This window comes from Gymnoscopelus braueri (assembly GCF_963280865.1).
Source record: "Gymnoscopelus braueri genome assembly, chromosome: 6".
In the NCBI taxonomy this organism is placed as follows: Eukaryota; Metazoa; Chordata; class Actinopteri; order Myctophiformes; family Myctophidae; genus Gymnoscopelus; species Gymnoscopelus braueri.
The window spans coordinates 50,473,051-50,495,410 of record NC_137607.1 but is presented as its reverse complement, the minus strand read 5'-3'; the positions used below and the strand labels follow the sequence as shown (position 1 = coordinate 50,495,410).

General features: G+C 40.3%; 2 protein-coding genes across 2 annotated transcripts in view; one reads left to right on the top strand and one right to left on the bottom strand.

The window, feature by feature from the left end:
* Window positions 1-11,254, top strand: part of LOC308087284 (ceramide synthase 2-like) — a gene marked incomplete at its 5' end in the record, with an annotated part of 17,840 nt that extends 6,586 nt beyond the window's left edge. The window contains 8 exons of the mRNA XM_080431059.1: window positions 1,494-1,612; window positions 1,744-1,801; window positions 2,047-2,097; window positions 3,735-3,827; window positions 4,793-4,921; window positions 8,770-8,876; window positions 9,431-9,587; window positions 10,274-11,254. Of these exons, the coding sequence (XP_080287185.1) occupies window positions 1,494-1,612; window positions 1,744-1,801; window positions 2,047-2,097; window positions 3,735-3,827; window positions 4,793-4,921; window positions 8,770-8,876; window positions 9,431-9,587; window positions 10,274-10,474 (915 nt within the window). The 3' untranslated portion in view covers window positions 10,475-11,254. The remainder of the gene's footprint in view (window positions 1-1,493; window positions 1,613-1,743; window positions 1,802-2,046; window positions 2,098-3,734; window positions 3,828-4,792; window positions 4,922-8,769; window positions 8,877-9,430; window positions 9,588-10,273) is intronic.
* Window positions 11,255-15,518: 4,264 nt separating this feature from the next.
* Window positions 15,519-18,199, bottom strand: LOC308086995 (kelch-like protein 23; the record flags this gene model as incomplete). The annotated part of the gene is made up of 3 exons (XM_080430635.1): window positions 15,519-15,831; window positions 16,387-16,798; window positions 17,206-18,199. The coding sequence occupies 3 exons, from the start codon at window positions 18,197-18,199 to the stop codon at window positions 15,519-15,521; spliced, it is 1,719 nt and encodes a 572-aa protein (XP_080286761.1).
* Window positions 18,200-22,360: the final 4,161 nt, after the last annotated feature.

Here is a 22,360-nt window from a genome sequence, read left to right as displayed (position 1 = left end):
CGTTTTTCCTATTACTGAAAAGCATTACACACACACACACACACACACACACACACACACACACACACACACACACACACACACACACACACACACACACACACACACACACACACACACACACACACACACACCAATGACTTTAGAATCAGTGTAGTAGTCTAGTAATGAATGAAATGTATTAGTAATTTTATCTATCTTAGATAAGACCAGTTCTGAACTCACTGAAAGTTTTAAAGTTATCAAAGATACAATACAATTATATAATACAATTAAAGGTAGTGTAAGTGATTTGCAAAGTTTCAAATAATTGCAAAATGGGTCTATGTTCTAATAGTGCTCGTTACTATAGAGTGTCCTGTCCATATAAAGAGTCTCCATGTCTCTCCAGCTCTTTATAAAACAGAAAATGTATTTTGTATTTTTTTTTTTTTTTTTTTTAGTTTCATTTCCAATTTTATCCAACCAGGACAGAGAACTCAATCAGGATACAGATTAAACAAGTGAAATTGGAAGTGATGACACTAAGAAATGAGCATGCAAAATTGGAACTGAAAACTATACAAATTAAGCTTAAAAATGGGTACTTTCTCCTGATTGGCTGAGATTTTGACACCTACCGAAAAATGTATTTTCTGTTTATTAAAGAGCTGGAGAGACGGGGAGACTCCTGTTACTGAACAAACACTCTATAGCAATGATTACGATCAGAATATAGTATTTTAACCTTTAAAAAAAATACTTTTTGTCAAAATCTCAGCCAATCAGGAGAAAGTACCCTTTTTTTAAGCTTCATTTTTATAGTGTTCCAGTTCCAATTTTGCCTGCTCATTTCTTAGTGTCATCACTTCCAATTTCATTTGTTTAATCTATATCCTGATTGAGTTCTCTATCCTGATTGGATAAAACTGGAAATGAAACTGAAACTGAAACGAAAATGCATTTTCTGTTTTATAAAGAGCTGGAGAGACAAGGAGACTCCTTTTACTGAACAAACACTCTATAGCAATGAGTACTATCAGAGTTATTTAACACTTATTTTAACCAAAGAAAATCACTTACCCTACCTTTAATTTTTTGTTTTAAATAAATGAAAAAGTAATCGAAAAAACACGGTCTCCCGAGGGCATTATGAGTCACCAGAACCAAGGACGGGTGTTTTTGATGAATCTAACATGTTAAAAATGGAGTTTGAAGTTATAATGGGTTTGTATAGGAAGGGGGCGTGTCTGATAAAATGAATATCAAATATCTAAATACTGAATCAGGCAACTTGAAAATGGTCCGGGGTGCTCCTAAAAGCGATAGATAGAGTAGACGATAAAATGACCCAATTTTGTTTCGAAAGTGAAATATCCCTTTAAGCCCTATTTCATACTTTGTCATACAATGGTCTCATGCAAAAAATAACAGAGCTGCTATTTTTGGAGTAGTGATGGAAGTAGTAATACCTACTAATGACTTACATTAAAATGTCACATATACGCACACAGAGCGAGGTGGTGGGCTTAGTGAAGCAGTGTGGACTCTCCCAGAGACAGATTCAGACCTGGTTCCGACACAGGAGGAACGAGGACCGTCCCAGCAACACCAAAAAGTTCTGCGAGGCCTCGTGAGTTTTTCAAACGCATTTTGTTTTTTTCATCTATTAATATAATAGATTAGATTTATGTTTTTCCTTGTTTTTAGTACGTAAGTTATATAATACATAATAGTGATGTGAAATGTGGATTGTCTGTGCAGGTGGCGGTTTGTCTTTTATCTGACAGCGTTCACAGGAGGGCTTACTTCTCTAATTAATGTAAGTCTGTACATCTCTATCATTCTTGCACCTTGACAGTTTGAGAACTTTAGTTACCACCAGCTATGTTATAATAGTGCATTTTATTTACAGTACATAAAGTATAGGACTAACAAATGGTAGTCTGTAGGCATTTGTTGACTAAGTTGTACTGTAAGTATGGTTTACTATTGTGATAGATTTGTTTTGGTAGACGGTGATTCTTCTGGTGGACTGTTCTAATGGTTTACCTCTCAATCACACAGACTCCATGGTTCTGGGACCACAGAGAGTGCTGGAGGGGCTACCCCAAACAGGTGAGCAAAATACACATCTTACTAAACATGACTCCAAATGAAGGAATTTATTCATAAATTCTATATATCCATTAATCTTTGCTGGTGGACCTGATGACACATGTTGCTATGGATACCATAAAACTTCAAAGTTCAGTTTCAGTTCCGTTTATTTATAGTGCAACATCACTCCAAGGGGTCTCTGTGCACAAGTCATACAACAAAAACACAGTAGCAAAGAAACACAGTAAAATGTGCCAGCACGTATGGTCAAACAATTACCATGCGGCAGTGCACAGCTGTCCATTCTATACCTTTATTTCTAAGGTTTTTAATATTTGCTTTTATTTAAGTCTTCAGTGTGATAGCCCAGGGAAAGGCTGACATTTCTGCTGGGCTGCCAGGTTGATTTCAGCTATGTAGGTGCATGATGTATTGTACGTTTTGCGGGGTGACATTCCTGCAGGACACACCACCCTTCCTCATGGCGGTTGTGACCTCAAAACAGAAAAAACATTGATAACAGCCCTGCAGCGAGAGGGCATTGAGCTGTCGACCAATTCCTTTCCATATCCTTTCAGGGCAAGAGGATGTGTTTCTAGGAGTTAAATGGTTCAGTAAACTTCCCTCCATTGTCTTGTCGGAGCGGTAGAGACGTGTGCTGCGTGGGAGGTTTAGTGTTTTCGATATAGTGCCACCATCGCTTTCTGTAGATTAACACCGCCCTACATTATTTGACAGTTGACACGTCAGTGAATTTACTGCAACGTTTATTATAGGCAGCCCCTCAAGGCAAGGGGGCCTGCCTTTTCCATTTAATAGCTGGGAAAACAGCGACACACATATCTTGTCCTTTTTAGAAATCAATGTGAGGTTTTAGTTGTATACTGTAGTGGGTTCCCAGATGGTGTTTGCAGGGACACACTGGTGTGTCCTGAGACACACGCACGCACGCACGCACGCACGCACGCACGCACGCACGCACGCACGCACGCACGCACGCACGCACGCACGCACGCACGCACGCACGCACGCACGCACGCACGCACGCACACACGCGCACACACACACACACACACACACACACACACACACACACACACACACACACACACACACACACACACACACACACACACACACACACACCAGATAGGGTCCAGTGGTAAATGCTGTACAGTGTCAGGGGATAGCTTTTAGGACTGGCACAGAGCCAAATGCTGTGTGGGTGCCGGTGGTCCCTGGTGGGCTTTTCTTTCAATGTTAACTCTTGAATCACTTGCCCTTGGTCTTTTGTAACTAAAGGAAATTAGGAAGACAAAGACCTTTTTGAAAGTCACCACTTTGATCAAGTACGTAAGGCGCCAAGTGTAGTAGTAAGTGGACTGGTCTCAGTTTCACCACTGTGTCAAGTGTGTGTTTACTTACCTGCTGTGTTTTCTGTACACAAATACTTTTATTTATGCTGCAGCACCTTATTAACCAAACATTCCAAGCTGCTTCACAATTTAAGAACTCAAAAATGTATCTGTCATCTAATAGTGCAAGCCCTTCGACCAATAACACCTAGAGAAGATAACATTTCTCCATTGTATCACTGATTGGGCCTTTAAAGCTATCTGTAAAGTACAACACATCATCTCTTTCTCTCCCACTAGCCTGTGGCTGAGGCTCATTACTGGTACTACATCCTGGAGCTGGGATTCTACTGGTCTCTGCTTTTGTGTGTTTCTGTGGATGTGAAGCGGAAGGTGAGTACATTATGTTAGGTTCTCATTCACATGTGCTCACTTAACCACAGAACAGTCCACATAGTCATCCACATAGTCTGTCTGTTTTGTTAAAGGTTAATATGGTCGATGCCAATGGTGTGTCATAGCCCTTTGAGAAGGGTGGGCTACTCCTGTGTTAATACTTATCCCCATGGGTACTCCGCATTTGACCCGTCCTAACTTTTAGGAGCACTGAACAGCCCCTGAGCAGCACCCAGGGACCAGCCCTAAGGCCAGTGCCCTGGTTAAGGGTGTTGATATGTCCCTAACATGCCTCGTTTGGTGTTTGAAGAATTAGGAGCACCCATAAGACACACAGAAAGGCCCCAGTCTGGTTTGAACCCAGCAGTGCTAACCACTGAACCTTGCCACCCCCAGAAATCCAGCTAATGTAACATGAATTTCAGCCTCGTCTGCACCATTAGGAATATTATGCTATCTAGTTCTCGATTTCTCATAATCACTGCAAACAAACTATGAAGACGAACATGAACTAATCCCTCTCCACCGTTGGCATTGTGTACAATACTGATTCTTACTGGATTTCTGCTGTTGATCAAAGGAAGTTGAGCTTGACATGCAAAGACAAATCCATCTGGACAGTTTGTGAAACCACCTTACAGTAAATGTACTACTACTGATTTATACAACCACAGATTCAGAACTGCTGAAACACAGGTTATATTATATCCTTCTAATTATGTGTGGTCTTGACTTGTATATTCACGTCTCTCTCTCTCTCTCTGTGTGTGTGTGTGTGTGTGTGTGTGTGTGTGTGTGTGTGTGTGTGTGTGTGTGTGTGTGTGTGTGTGTGTGTGTGTGCGTGCGTGCGTGCGTGCGTGCGTGCGTGCGTGCGTGCGTGCGTGCGTGCGTGCGTGCGTGCGTGCGTGTCTTTCTCTCTTTGTGTCTGTTTGGGGTTCTCTGTGTGTGTCTTGTGTATCCAGGATTTCAAGGAGCAGATAATCCATCACATTGCCACCATATTTCTCATTGGTTTCTCCTACTGCGCCAACTATGTGAGGGCTGGCACACTGGTGATGCTAGTGCACGATTCCTCTGACATTCTTCTTGAGGTGAGCATGGCTGACTTTATATGGAGCTTTTATGGTTTCTTGTCTATTTCTAACGAACTATGTAGAGAACATGAATATAAAATACTACAGACAGATCATAAGTACCCTACACATATTGTGTATATATTTTTTTATATACCCTTTTATCAGCTTCAATGTTATAGTGTTCCAGCCTAGTTGTGTCTGCTCATTTCTTTGTGTCATCACTTCCAGTTTCAGTTATTTATCCTCTATCCCAGGATTTGGTAACCTTTTTGACATGAAGTGCCACATTTTTATTTTCTTGATGGTCAGTGTGCCAAATCAAAATCAAAATATATTTAACCATAACACCACATAAAAATAGAATATTTCCAACAGATTTTGATTGTCCATATAGGCCTACTGTACTGTACATAACAACCTCATTTGTTTTTCTTATTTTCTTTCACATCAGGACATTGCAATGTCCCCCCCCCAGTCAGAGTTTAAATTAATGTAGAATTATGTGCAGGATGTAATACTTCCTGTAATACTTGATTGAATTGACTACATTTTTTATAAATATTTTGATTGAGTTCTCCCTCCTTTGGATGAAACTGGTATCCCGACCTGAAAATGCATTTTCTGTTTATTTAAGAGCTGCACAGACTTGAAGACCTGTGTTACTGAACAAACACTCAATAGTGAAGATTATTATCAGATTATAGAGCTATTTAACACTTATTTTAACAAAGAAATATCACTTACCCTAACTTTAACTTTAATTTTATGGTAGTGAATGGGGGTCAAGTTGGGCTGAAACTTTACCCAGATATGGAGTCATACATCATAGCGTCTCTGTCGGGTGGAAACCTCATATGTCCAAAACTGTTACTTTTCAGAATTCAAATTAAAAAATAGCAAAAGTAGAGGATCTACAAGCTCAAAACGAATCGCTTCTCGCCACGTTTCGAGCATGTAGATCTGCTACTTTTGATGCTTTTGTGTGACGCTGTAGTATGATCAAGTAGGGCATTAATTCAATATATGGAGATAAGAGGTTTCTGCCCGACAGTAAAGATAGATGACTGATGGCATAGACTGGCCAGATCCACATGGGAGCCACACCGTTATTAGACCCTGTCTTGTGTTTTTTTAGAGCGAGGGAAAGGAATGAGGAAAGAGGAACTGAGAATAGTGCAAATGAGGACAATGATGGCTGGTGGTGGAAAAATGACTGTTGACGACCAAACAATAAGAAAATACTATTGGCTATTGATGCAATGCATGGAAGTACCGGAAATGTTGCACAGTGTGATCATTATTCTATGACTCTCTTGACAGTAGTTTTCACAAAGGTCATGCTGAACTAGACTTGAATGCAGCCTTTGTTTATTCACTGCTGGAGTATTTCCATCCTGACACCATAAACATATACTGTACTGTAATGACCAATCACATCCACACGGCATAGTGTCATCAGTGGGTTGTACCTAGGGGGGCGGAGTTGCACTCGGGGGAAAACACAGATTTCCCCCAGCTGGTGGAGGGATGTGGGGTTTTCAAACTCATATGCTGTAAAAGTGTACTGATCTAAAAGCAGGCGTCATGGCTTGCCAGATCACAGGCACAGAACGTTGTTGCCACTCGACAAGGAATGCTACATTAGCAAATTAAACAAGAGTCAGATTGGAATGTTGTCCTGACTGAACAGAGGATCCAACACAACACAATGGCCCGAGGTTATCGGATTTAATCACCTGGTAAGAGACACTATTAAATTTTCTATAGATATGATCAATTAAACTTATCATAATATCAAAAAGCAAAAGCCATTCATTCATTAATGATGTTTATAGAACACGTTTTAGTGAATTCCAAGTACAGGAGACATCGACTCCATTACAGTTTGGAAACGCAACATGCAGCGATTTACACACAAAACAAGCCAAACCCTAGACTATCCTCGTTTAAAAACCTACAGAAAACACAATTGTTAATCTGGCAATGAACACGGAGCTAAAGCAGTGTGTAAATCCTGCATGATATTAAATGACGCACTTCGCCAAATGGTAATGGCGACGGTACGTGCCGTTCACAAAACAGTCTCTAAACTGTACTTCAAATTCACTATAAACATTATTGATGACTTAATGGCTGTTGGGTTTTGATATTATGGTAAGTTTAATTGATCATATCTTGTAATAGTGTCTCTACCAGGCGATTAAACACGGTGCATATGTAAACATGTTTTGTAACAAGGAGCGAGACAAGAGGTAACCAGAAGACTCGCACCAAAACACGCTCGCCCCCATTTTTCTCACCGACCAGCGGTTCTTGTATTCTTGTATTTGTTTTACGGTTTGAAATAAGTTCAGGGTTAGGCATAGTTTTACTGAGGTTCAGTTTAGGAATAAGGTTATGTTAAGCAGTTTAGGCATAGTTTTACTGAGTTTAGGAATACCAGGTGAATACCGGCGGGTTTGCCCCGGGGCGACTGTGTTTTGGGGCGAGTGTTTTGATACTCAGACGGAGCTGGAAAAGAGGGAAACAGATCTCCGGTCTCAGTGGTGCTTGTGCTGAAACTTGACTAATGCAATAAGATATAAGGATAATCTGATAAACCACATGAACCCCAGTTTACGTATTCTGGGGGGAACATAAACCAAACATTGCCAATCTAGCTCACAGTTACAACGCGTCGCGTTCCGACGTGCTGTGAGCTCATAGAATGTCAATGTTTGGTCTTTTTAGTCACATATATCTTAATAATAAGTAAACTTTTCCGAGGGCGAGTGGACGATTGTGTTTCAGCTGTCCTTCTGATGGATTTTTCTTGGCTGACAATGTCTCTATCGTCCATAAAATAGCTCTGAAAGTGATCAAACGATCGTGTATGATGTAACTCTATGAGGCAGATCGTTCTGTTTTCCCCTGGGACAAAATCGAATGGGCGTTCCTGGGCGTTCCCGTCTATCTCCGTGTGTATCTATACACTGGGGCTGTAAATAGTAATGCATTACATAATAATTCATATATATATATATATATATATACAATTCAATTTTCAATTCAAAGGGCTTTATTGGCATGAGAAAACATACGTTTACATTGCCAAAGCAGAAAGCACAATACAACAATACAGCAATACAATCAAAACAAAAAATATGTACATTTGAAAGTCAGAATCTTCGATAGATCAATTTCTATGTACACACACACACACACACACACACACACACACACACACACACACACACACACACACACACACACACACACACACACACACACACACACACACACACACACACACACACACACACACACACACACACACACACATATTGTAAAAACTAAAACTAAATTCTCTAGAGTCTGCATAATATCCTCATTGTATCCCATTTTAATAAGGCCTTTTTTGGCACAATCTCATATTTCACTGATGTGATAACATCCCCAAAATAATGGTTGCCATCGTCATTTTAGAGCTGGTGAAATAGGACTACTCATATGACCTCTGGGGTGAAGCGCGAATGGATGTCGCCTGTCCTCTGGTGCGATTAAAACTGAGACAATAGACAATAGTGGACAATAGTAGGGTGTCGGGTTCTGCCTGTTGACTTGTTCAGCACAGCATGTGTTTAATACATAGTACAGGGGAGACAGCAAATAATGGTCAGAGAGAGTTTGATGGAGGTCATGAACCACATTTGAACCCACAATGAAGTTGCAATTACGGCAGCACTGTACATGCACTAACTGGTTGAGCCACCAGGAGCCGCCATACTACTGGAAGACTTTATATTTGACTATAATTTCCAATGCATAAGGGTTATGATATAGTATCTTACCATAACTGATACAAACTATTCTTTTCTCCTAAGTCTGCTAAGATGTTCAACTATGCTGGCTGGAGGAGGACTTGTGACACACTGTTTGTAATCTTTTCCATGGTCTTCCTGGTCACGAGGCTCGTTGTATTCCCTGGCAGGTGAGACATGGTGGTGCAGTGTTTAAGATATTTTCCTTAATGCAGGAACGTTATATCATTCCAGTCTAATGAAGGAAGGTTTCAATTGTTGCTGTGTAACCCAAAATCCTTTGCATTATGCCTCCTTCCCATGGAAACAGATTCAAAGCATAACACAGCATTTGACACTGAAGTACTGTATTATAAATACAGTATATCTGTAATGGATCAGGTTCATATGATTTACCAATTTCACCTCTATTCAGTGAGGTTAGATAAATAAAAATCATCAACAATCACCGTGGCACCTGATAGCATATTCTCCTCTCTCCTCCCTGGTAGTTCTATGAATTGGTTAAAATATGAAGGAGGCGACTGTTTAGACAGTGGCTGTCCTCCCCTACATGTTTTACAATTCTAAGTTACAGCAAAAACATAATGTGTCAGAGGCAGAAATAAGCGCCATGATGGATTTTGGTTGCTAATGTTGCACAGCTGCCTGTAACATGGCATGCATGACACCTGGCAAATATACTGTGCTCAGGATGTAGATCTGTATATTTTTTGCTTTTCAGAGTGATCCATTCAACACTGGTAGTGTCCTTGGATTTTTTCCAGCCGTTCTTTGGCTACTACTTTTTCAATGCTCTGCTACTAGTGCTGCAGGCACTGCACATCTTCTGGGCTTACCTCATCCTGCGCATGGTCTACAAGTTTGTCTTCTTGGGCAAGGTGAGAGCATATATTACAATGAGTCAGTATATAGTACACTGCAACTTGCCATAGCCATACAGTAAAATCGGTAACCATTATCAACAATCATACCATTTGATGGATACCAGAGTACTACTGGCTGCACAGTGTGCTGTTGTGAGAACGACTATGATTGGTGTTAACACAATGCTCTACTCTATAGTGATTCTCAAACTCCCAGGGGTCCTTGAGGAGGTTCCAGGGGGTCCCTAATACATCGGATATTTGAAGCAGATATATAAGCTTACTATTTTCAAAGAAATCTTGAAAGAATGTACGTTTTAAAGCGAACATTTTTAACTCTGATCTATGCTTCTGGGGGGCATATTTTGAGATGGGGGTCCGCGGCAAAATACATCATTTTGGGGGTCCTTGACATTGAAAAGTTGGAGCACCACTGATATAGCAACATACTGTTAGGATTTAGAAAACATTTTTAAATATGTATTTGGCCACGGACCCCCATCTCAAAACGTTTTGTTCCAGGAACCCCCCCAGAAGCAAAGATTTGAGTTACAAATTAAAAAATATATATATTCAAAGATTTGCACACATTTTCAAAAATTTTCAATCTTCATCTTAAAATGACACAGATGCGTTTCCGGATTTAATGGGTTAATTTGGGAGTCCTTGAAGTCTGAGAACCACTGCTCTACACTGTACAGGTGGAGCGAGATGAACGCAGCGATGACGAGAGTGAAGTGGATGAGGAAGAGGAGGAGCCTGAGGACGAAGAGGAGGAGGGAAGCTGGGAGCAGAGAAAGGGCACCATTAATTCCAAACTGGTATCACTGGCTAACAACTGTGTTTTAAACAACCTGACAAACCAGAGGAGTATGAACAGCAGACTGCCTAAAGCCAGATAGTAAACTTTCTGTCCTTCGTCTGACCCGCTGCACAAGACTAAAGGTGTGTTGGTGTTAACTCCTTTTACTCCTTTAGACAGATAGGCTACTGTACTACAGTGGTTCTCAACCTGTGGGTCGGAGACCATTGGTGGGCCGCAAGGGTATTGCAAGTGGGCCAAATAATTGCCAAAACAATACGAATATTTCCACAAGTTTCCAGTGTCCCATGAGCCCTGAAACATGACTGTCATATCATGACGCTTGTGACAGACGAGCGTCATGTGAACCATGGCTACCATGAGCCCTTGTGTACATTTTGGGCATCACTTCCTGTTGGCACTCATTCAATTCAGTTGAGTGATCCGTGTCAGTCAATAATAATGTGGGAACACAACCTGACAGAAATCAGAAAGGGTCACATTAGTCTGCCTACTTCCCTACAACATCTCCCTCCACACAGCTGATTCACATGAATGATCAATGGCTCTTGACACTTGCTCTTACTCCTGTCCTGTGTCTCATTCTGACTGCCTGCTGTTGCTGCTGTAACCAGTGTTGCCAGATTTTTCAAGAGAAAAAATCCGCCAGGTCTATGAAAACAAGCCAACAAGAAGCGACTGTGTTTTACCACTTTACATCGGCTATTTGAAAATAGCAGATCTACAAGCTCACATTGACACTTTGTGAGGCTGTAGATCTGTTATTTTCAAAACATATTGAGAATAAAGTGAAATAGTTTGACTATTTTTAAAACATTTTAACAACACAAATCTTGTATGGGGGTCCCTGGCACAAAATATTTTCAGACAGAGGTACCGTAAATTTCGGACTATAAGCCGCGACTTTTTCCCATTTTTCGACCCTGCGGCTTATATAACGGTGCGGCTTATCTATGGATTTTTACAGCTAACTGCCACTAGGGGACCTCCTAAATCTATGGATTTTACACCCACGGCTTATAGTCCAGTGCGGCTTATATATGTACAAATCATTCAATTTAGCTGCTGCGGCTTATGTTCAGGTGCGGCTTATAGTGCGAAAATTACGGTATATGATAAATGATAAATAAATCATAAATGATAATTCCTTTTAACAGGTCGTTCATGAAAGTCCTTGCGGTCTTGTTTCCAATGAGAACCTGTGAGCAATTAGGGGTTAAGAGTCTTGCTCAGGGACAAATTTCATTTCATTGACACATATGCTGGCCTGGCCTGGAATCGAACCTGGGGCAACCAGGGCCTCTGGCTCCCTAGGCGGGCTCACTAACCACTCAGCTATGGCTGCCCCAAATTACAATTACCACTGGTAACCACTGGTTTAATTAAGGAATATTAGGAAGAAAACCCAAATAAGCAACTACACTTTAGACACAAGTGCAAATAAGCAACTACACTTTAGAAACAAGTGCAAATAAGCAACTACACTTTAGAAACAAGTGCAAATAAGCAACTACACTTTAGAAACAAGCCAAACAACACAACATGCTACTACCAATATTTTCAAGGGACTTTATATAAAAACAAGCCGAAAGTCACTTAATATAAGCTGACATGGCAACACTGGCTGTGATGCCTGTATCTCTGCATGGGGATTACATGGTGCTTGTTAAGTGATTCGAATCAGCAGTGCGGAGGGAGATCTTGTAGGGAAGTAAGCAGACTTAAGGCCCCTGCATGCTACCAAATGAGGTGATAGGGTGATTTGATACTAGGTGCTCATAGTTAAAAGGTGATAGGGTGATCACCTCATTTGGTAGAATAGGACCCGATTTCTGATCCTGACTTGCCGACAGGCTGCTGTGTTAAGTGGTCAGATGTGTGGGCCTCGAACACTTTTAAGATTTTTAAGTGGATTTTCAAAAGGTTGAGAACCACTGCTGTGCTATATCATTACAGACATTAGGGAATATGACTTATTTTTTGTTTTGTTTTTGCACTCACTGCAAGGTCCATGATTTCAGATGAGGTCAGGTTCTTGTCCTGTTAGCCTAAGAATAAGGACTGCACTTTTTGTTGTTTATAAATGCTACAGTACCACATACCATTGCATATTATAAAATATACATTTAACTAGTCAATCAAACAAACATTTCTTGTGCATATGTCATTTAAAGATTATATCTATGCACAGTTTTCTCCATCAGATTTGAGATTTGTCCACTAGATGACATGCTACATATAGATGAATTGCTTCTAGACTAGGATATCTGCTACCAAACTATTAATTTCTTTACCTTGTCTTAGATCAGTAGGACATAACTTGAGATTTCTTACACAAAACCAAAGTAATGTTAGCTGGTATACATAATGCAGTCTTTTTAAACTAAGCATATCACAACCAAGAGCTACTGTATAGGCTAGATACATAATGAAATCGTTCCCACAGCTTCTTATCTAGAATCCATGGTATGAGTGAAGATCATAGACTTTACAACTGTTTACTTTTCACATAATTTTAATAGTTAAATTGTCGTAATCTTTCATATATAAAGAGCAGCTATAGCTATATTTACTTGATTTAGTTTTGCAGTATTGTCTCTTATGCTTACTTGTTACAAAAATGCCGCCCTCTGGTGGAGAAGATAATTATATGACTTGATACCTTTTAATTTTTGAAAAGTTTGTTGTTGTTTTAATTTCATTTGAATGTTAAATGTGACAACAGTGTGGCTTGCTCTGGCAAGCCATTTAAATGTATTAGCTAAGTTTGACTATCCGGAATTAATATAAGCTATTAACAACTTAACAACTAGTTACAATTTGCATTGTGATTAGTCTGAATTTTTATTCAAGATATCTATACATTCATTAACTGGTCAAAACAATATTTAGAGATGCAGGAGCTGTAATTCAGTTTTGAATTGTCAAAGCTGAACAATGGAGACATTCACACACTCGTCACATATCCTAAATGGCAATTGCAGATATCTGTAATTCAGTTTTGACTGCTCCAAATAATTGTTGCAAATATGAAACATCACTATGAAGAGTCCAAAATGTTGTGCATGACATTACTCATGCAAGGCTTCCCATTGGATATTGACCTGATTGGTCTCAGGCCCAGGCGGGTTCCGTCTTTAGCTGGAATTTGTTTCAAACAAGAGCTTCTTTCACAGACTTGTGATAGAAATGTACAGTGTGTTGTATTAGTGTCTTATAAAAAATCCTGTCAAACACACACATTTTGACCTCAGACTGCTCTGACATGGCAGAAACACAACCATAGTTGCGTGCTATGTTTCAATAGCAAGGCAATCAGAATTGAAGTAGCTGTTTTGACTTAACTACAGATACATGCAATGTCATTTCACCTACTCAAATCTCAAATTTATGTAGTTACAGAATGAAAGATATCTCTAATCGAAATTCATCTACAAATAAATTATGACTATTCCTTATTCCAGTTTGTGGTATCTACAAGATAATTTTTTACTTGAAATGGGAGAATGACATTTTATATATCTGAAACTGGAATTATAACTAGTCATATTTTAGTTGGAGATATCTGCAATACACATTGCAGATATTTTTAGATTCTGGAGAGCCAGGTAGTGCCTAGATGAGACAAAGACAAGTACCACACTGATGGGAATTGTTAAAATATGATATGTTTTGGATTGTGCAAGTAGTTGTATAATGTAGAATTGTGTATATATTTGGTGAAGACTTTACCTGAAATGTAAAGATTTAGACACTTATGCAAAAAGGTTGTTATTATATTTTGATACTGTATGCAGATGCGTACGCTGGACACTGCAACTGTCTATGAAGAACCGATTCCTTTTTTTCCCAGAGATGTTTGTCAACAATGACATGCCCATCAATCAGTGGAATTCAGTGCAATACATTGCTTAAAGACTGTGTGACAATGTTGTTGCTTGGTCCAATCATGTGGATCTCTATGGTTTTGTGATTATCAAGAGTATGATACAGAGGCCTTGTCCAGAACCATCTTCATTTTCACATCCTTGCATTAAACACATATACTGTATGTCTTTTACACTACAACATGTAATATAGTGTTCCATTTGTCTCTATAAGGCCAGTGTGTACAGCCTTTTAAGACAGGCGATTGTTAAAAAATGTTTTACAGACATATTGTAAATGCACCATCAGCAAAACTGCTTTTGTTCTGTTAAAAACTGTCTTTGTTCTCATTACCCTATTTTTCTCCACTAAAGGTGTATGCCAAGCAAAAACCATAAGATCTAGAAACACCAAAATTGGCAGGTGGGTTGCAAATTCCATCTGTTATTTACATTTTTTGATTAATGTGTCAAAAACACAAACTTTTCATTGAACCGTGACGTCCCTATCCTGGGGCGAACATTCTGCAAAAATAGCACATTTATATAACATTTATAATGCAAAGATATTTACTAAATATTATTTAGTGTAGAACAAAAACAGGAGGGGGCCTAGTATAGAGCCCTGGGGGACTCCAGTCAACTAAGTATAGTGTTTAGGTGGTTAACAAGGCCAACAGCAGCACTGAGCTCTGTGGGGTATGAAATAATGAACTGCTAGCTAGAGCACCAAAAGGGCTGTTCCATTGAATGGCTCACACTAATGACTGCTATGAGTTTGTTTCATTACAAATGTAAAAACAAATAAATAGAGCATATTAAACAATATAATCATATTCTTTACAGAAATGAGAGAGGCTATGATGTGTCAATAACGTATGACTGGTCTTTTTCCTTTTTTTTATGCGCATACTGTATCTGGTTGGCTTGCACACTCTGGTCATTTCATCATTTTCAATAAATTAACTTTATTGAACAACTGGACATTGTACGTTGTCTTATTCAACGCGTCAAGGGGCTGAGCAGACTTCATTTGCGTTAAGTTGTTTATTATTACATCAAACTTACTACACTGTATGAGAACCAAGAAACACACTTGGGGTACAAAAATCACATTTGGTTTGAATCCAGCGAAACAGTCCCTCGTTAAGCTTGATTTATACTTCATCATAAGAGGCTCTAGGCAACACTTACAGTATACAAATTATCAAGTTTACTTGATGTGCGAGGTGCCCATTGGCACCTTACCAGGTAGCATCATTCATCAGGTGACCACCATCGCATGGTAACACATCCTCTTATGGGCACAGGGCAGGGTATGGCATCATCGATTTCGATGCAAGTGTCTATGTAGGGATCTAGCAGTACCATGTTAGTCTTCGTCTTCTTGGTCTTGGTCTCACTGGCCAGGTATATCTGGCCACTGACTGTTGTGCAGCCACTGAAGAATTTCCCGTTCAGGCATTCCTCTTCTAGAGTAGTCCATTCACCTGTCTCTACATCCAGACGCAGTGTCTGACCTCCAAACAGATAGAGGGCACCATTGAGCTCTGTAGCTATAAGGTCATACCTGGTTAGGAAGAAGAACATTGTTACTTGGGAGAATCAATGTAAAGAGTTTGGAAAACTAACCAACAGCTATTTATCATATCAGACCCTAATAAAGTTAATCAGCAAAGCAGGGTATAACTTGTATTACGTAGCCAGATGATCAGAGATATCTGCCGTCTGGTGACATCTAAATGATATGTATGTGCTAAAATAAGGTGGAAACAATTCAGAGATTTAAAAAAATAACTGCCTTGCAGAACTTCATGGCGGTCTTCATATTATGATTTGTTTTCAGAGCAGTATAGGCACAGATTTGTCAACGGCTGTTCTCGTCACAGTTCTACTAGCCCATACATCAAATGCAGATGTCACCAGACTAATCAGTAAGCGGTTCTCTGATCGTCTGGCTATGCGATACTAGGTTGTAACAGAGTCAGAATAACTGACCATTCACACTGCAGCTATTTTGCTTTTGTTCCATACTTGGATGGGGTGAAGAAGAGCAATATGACTGCTGGGTGAATATGGTCCATGAGAGATATAGATTGTTTTTTTTAAATGTAATTTAACTCACCGTGGAAAGGGAGAGTATGAGACTACATCCCATTGATCTTCCTTAACCAGGTACCTCTGAACTCCACAATAAACATCCCCGTTTTCATCCAATCCACAGGCCACATAGATACAAGAATCTAGAGTGGCAATGGCTGCTCTCTCCACAGTTCTCACCATGGGGCTTACATTCACCCAGCCCTCCTCCGACCCCAGGACAAGCCTCTCCACATCAGACACAAGCCCTTCGTCCATATTCCCTCCCATAACATACAGTGCTGAATCCATCCCCACTGAGCAGTGGCTGTGTCTGGCCTTTTGCATTTCTGGCCCTTCCACCCAGCGATGGTTCCTACATTCATATATCTTGACCCAGGTCACGATGTACCACAGGACCTCCCGGAAGTGGCCACCTGTAACGACTACATTGTCTCCTGCATGATTGTAAAATGAGAAGGAACAAATGTCATAGACTTGACATAAAGTGGCACAGTAAACTTGACCTTAAGGCGAAATTGTATCAACCATCTAATGTAAATGTTAACAAACTTTCTCCATTACGTTAAATGTGTTGGACAAACATAAATGGCTAGAGAATGAATTAGAATAGCGAAAATAGCCAATCTACAATCTGACAACGCGTCACAAATTGATACATTGTGATTTTTAAAACGTTTTAAAACTCATTTTGAAACTGTTCGCATATTTTCACACAACATGCCCAAAGTAGGGACACCAGGGTTAATGTGGTTAATCCATGCACTTACAAATGGCACATTATAACACCATCATACAATAATTATCCTGTTTTCCTCATTTCCATCATGACTAATATCATTACCTACTGCAGCTACAGAGTACTGAGTGAGGTTCTTCCTCTGCAGAGGGGCACAGTTCTGCCATCTGCCACTGTGGGGAAAAAACTGGTACAGTGCCTGTTTTTCCTGGTCATGGGGCCCTCCCAGTACAAACACAGTGTCCTGAGCCCTTGCCCGATGAACTGACTTGCCCATAGACCAAACGCCTGGGAAATGTTCATTCAATTTACAGATGAGTTTGTCTCTTGGGTCAGACCCTTTGAGGTGGGTCAACAGTTCTGTCAAATAAGATACGGACAGAAACTCAGGTCTCACCAGCTCAACTAGCTCTTGGAAGTGTTCATCTCGATCGGGGTCAAAGGCTACCCAGCGCATGGTGGCCTCCAGGACCAAGTCATCTTTGGGGACGGAGAGGTCATCGCTGGCAAGAAGGTCGGCCAAACTCTCCTTGGATAGTGAGAGGAAGTCTTCCTCTGAGGCGATGGCTGGGAAGTGGGTGAGCGCTACGTATCTCGCTGCCATGTACAGCCGTGTGCAGCCCAGATGCCAGGCGTAGGCCATCATCCCCAGGCAGTTACTGAGGTGGAGCTCCCTCTCCAGGAACTTACAGCACAGGAGTCTGGCTCGCTCCAGCTGGAGGAAATCTGCCGTCTCAAGTATTCCCAGAACATTACCTCTGTGCAGAGGTAGAACAGATGTCTGAGTGTGGTCCAGTAAAACTCGGAACTGCTGCAGGCCCACTCCTTTGATCTCAATCTGTCGTGCCTTGCTCTCCCTGCCACAGCCGAAAAAGAGAGCCCTGAAGTAAGGACTCTGAAGGGCCAGGTGTTGACGATTGACATAGAAACACTCTCCCTCTACCTGCAGCATGACGTCAGGAATGATTTGAGGCTCAGGCTCAGGCTCAAGCTCTGGCTCTTTAACACATAAATATTTGTCCTCCTGTGTGCTGATCTCCTCAGAAGGAGCTAAGTGTCTTGTCCAACTCTCCAGCTCCGTGTTTGCGCTGCAGGCCATGTCACAACTTCAAGTAACACAGCCACACTAACAGTCAGTGCCTCTCTCTGGCTTAGGGCATTCCAACACAACTATTAATACTTAAATACCCCCCTTCCTCCCCCCCTGACCAGTGCTGCCGTGTCTGCTTATAATAAGCGACCTTTGGGCTTGTTTTTCTGTAAAGTTGTTGGTAAATATTGGTAGCTGCAGGTTGCGTTTCTTTGGGCTTGTTTTTAAAGTGTATTGTAGCTTATTTGGGCTTCCTTCCAAATGTTTTCATTATTGTTTAATCAATAATGAATGACCCCCAAATTAATATGTATTTGTAGATTGTCCGTAGCGCAGACCCCCATCTGAAAATATTTTGTGCCAGGGACCCCCCAAACAGGTATTCCAAATATTTTTTAAAAAGCATGATTTTTTTTTAAAATAGCAGATCTACAAGCATGGCTCATCGCAACGTGTTGTGTGCTTGTAGATCGGCTATTTTCAAATAGAAAATATTTAGGTTTAAAGTGCTCATGTGCCCTAGTCGCTTCTTTTGGGCTTGTTCTCATAGACCAGGTTGCTTATTTCTCTCGCAAAATCTGGCAATACTTCCCTTGACTGACTGTTGGCCATCCCACACTTAGCTCAGCGGGGAAAGGAGGTCAGGGTTGAAAAAAGGATGCTAATTATAGCACAAATAGCTTAGACATTCATTCATTTCTTTCAAACCTTTATATATTCTCGAAAGGACCTGCCAGTCAGTTATAAAACATTGTAATTGAATGTGTAATTGTACTTAATAATAATAATAATAATAATAATGGATTTTACTTATAATGCACCTTACATTTGTAAAAAATCCCAAAGTGCTACAGAAGGTAATTGCATAAAAAACTGTTTTACTTTATTGTTTGTTTGTCAGTAGGGAGAACAAGGTAAGTTGACACACCCCCTTTATCTAGAACACTGTGTTGTCATGTGGCCTTAAATCTAGTAAACATCCATCATTTACACCTGGCTGTGAAGTTGGGAAGCACATGGGGAAAGTAGAAAACATTCTTTTACACAAAAACTTTTTTGTTGCCGGTCAAAGTAGATTTCTACACGTCAGATAGAATGTCTGTTAACACAAAAAGCCCTGAGAGCTTGTTTCCGTTGTGTTCCTGTGTATTCAATTCATCAAGACATACAATACTATATAAGAGATCATCAATACTAGGAGCAGTAAAAGTATATTTACAGAAAAATATTGGGGGGTAATTTATTTTGGCAAGCTAGAAGACTTGTTTATCTGATCTCTGGTAACCTAGAGGTCATTGACCATGCTGCTCTGCATTTTCCAGTTTTTCTCCATCACGCTCCGTTATAATCATGTACAGTATATGTTTCCAAAATTTAATTTCTGTAGACAGAAAGATGTACAGCAGTGATTCTGAAAGTTTTTCATGTAAAGGACCCCAAAATTCAAATACAACAAGCAAAAAGGGTGCACACTAATGTTGCTGAGGTGCTGGCCACGGTGCAGAAGACTTTAAATGAAGAAAGAGGCCGCAATGCTGGTAGCCACGATGCAAACTGTATTTTAATGTAAAACAACCAACGTTTCGACCAGATAAGGTCTTCTTCAGGGATTGACACAATAAGAATGAACCTCACATACGCTAGGTGTCTCTGCAATCAGGTACCCTAACTAGGGAGGGGCAGGCAAGAATCATGCATTGACAATTATATCTAGGTTTGGTACAAAATCCATAATACACAAAAGGTATTGACAAAATCCATGATGCGCAACAATATTTAAAATGCATTTGAGGCTAAATCTGAATAGCCTAAAATGGAGAACAGCAAAAAGATCTAGCATACCTCACAGCACTATGTTAATTGCAAAAATAGTAGGAGAGATTAGATAGGTGAGTTCCATACTACTGAAAGAGAGAAGGCCAGATTACAATGGAACCTTATGACAATCTATTACTGACCTACTGTATATAGGTTGCAATTCAGTTAAACGTACTTAAACTTTTGGGTACATTCATACTGAAAATATACGTTTTGCAAATAAATAATAATGCAGAACAATCACATGTACTACAAATAAGGGGACATTGCAAAATGAGAGACAGGAGTAGAGGGAAATGAGTTTGAATGACTAACTATAAATGTTGACGTAATTGGTTTCTACAGACAGTAAATTGAGACGATTTTTCAGCTATTTGAAATCCGCCATCTTTAATATATACAAAAAAGCAACCAGCAATAGGAACCGGAAATCAATCCTTAAATGAATGCTATTGGTTTGGTAGCTTGTCAATCAAGAGCGGGGCGGGGAATGAATGCTATTGGTTTTGTAGCTTGTCAATCAAATCATCCCGCCCCTCCTAGAGCATACCCTACTTTATCGTAAATTTTAAAATAAATTGGACCATAATTTACCAAAACGCATTACATGTTGATTGAAAGAAGACTTTAAACTAGCGACTGGAAGCATATAATATTTATGACAATGTTTATTAAAGGTTCTATGACATTCATTTTAACTTTTTTCTGTGGTCTGGGGTTTTCTGAATAATTAGGCTGAAAAGTAATCTGAGATTGGCCCTTGGAGTGTGAAGTCATAGTCATATTAATCCCGCCCACTCTCCTCCTCGCCCCTCCCCTCCCCTATCCTTTCCTTTGGGAGGGGCGGAGCAGAGGCAATGATTGACAGGCAAAATCCACACCCGCAGGCAAATATTTATTTTTTCATTGCAGTTGAAAAGGCTTTAGAAATGTGAGAGAAAAACACCTGCAATGGATCACTTGTTAAAACGTTTTATACACGTTTGAAGGACCATGACAAAGACTTAATGTGTTGTAAAACTGAATGTCATGAAAGCTTTAAGGTAAGAAAATCAAGTCTAAAGTTTGTCAAAAACCCATCTGCTTGCATTGGGGAAAAAAATCTTTCTGACACCAGCAGGGGTAAAACAGCGAAATTAACACACAAGGGGCGAGCTCCAAAAGTGGTATTTGGCATATACCACTTTTCAAAATGGTAAATGCCATTTTCAAAACGGTTTTCAAAACGGTAAATGCCATTTTCAAAACGGTAAATGCCATTTTCAAAACGGTAAATGCCTTTCCAAAGTGGTATGTGCCGTTCCTGGGAGTGGTATGCCGTTCCAAAAAAGGTTTATGCCACTTTTTAAGGTTTATACCATTTTCAAAAAGGTAAATGCCTTTCCAAAACGGTCTGTGCCATTTTCAAAACGGTAAATTTGCCTTTCCAAAGTGGTATGTGCCGTTCCTGGGAGTGGTATGCCGTTCCAAAAAAGGTTTATGCCACTTTTTAAGGTTTATACCATTTTCAAAAAGGTAAATGCCTTTCCAAAACGGTCTGTGCCTTTCCAAAGTGGTATGTGCCGTTCCTGGGAGTGGTATGCCGTCCCAAAAAAGGTTTATGCCACTTTTTAAGGTTTATGCCATTTTTAAATGGTATGTCGTTTTATATAATGGCATATACCGTTTTTTTAAATGGTATGCCACTATAATAATAATCATTATTATTATCATTATTTATTGTCTCCGCCAGGCCGAAAGGCATGGCGAGAGAGTATGTTTTCGCCCCTGTCCGTCCATCCGTCCGTCCGTCCGTCCGTCCGTCCGTCCGTCCGTCCGTCCGTCCGTCCGTCCGTCCTGTCTGTGTGTGTGTTAGCAGCTAATCTCTGGCACCGTTGGCCCGGTCGCTCCGAAACTGTGCACACACACTCCCTGGATGCCAATTCAGAACCTCTGCCCCAATTTTTTCACATGGGCCTGTTATAGCGCCACCAGGTGGCCGATTTGTGCAAAACCCTTTTTTTTTACATTACTCCTACAGATTTTATCCAAACGTCATGCAAATCGGTACACAGTATCTCTATAGTCATGTGATCAACACAAATCTGTCCGATTTCCCATATTCCATCCTCATTGCCTATGGTTGGCTTCCAAAGTTTGCAGGATTGGTCCGTTTTGAACAAAAAGCCTCAAACTATGCACGCAGCTTGCGATTTCCGTGAATTTTCACACGCACATTCCCACTAGGCCAAGGAAGAAATGCCACCCTTTTCACATTGGCCTGTTATAGCGCCACCAGCAGGTCTAATTTAGCAAAACACATTTTTGGAACAAAATGCCTCAAATCATGAATGCAGTGTCTGATTGCCGTGA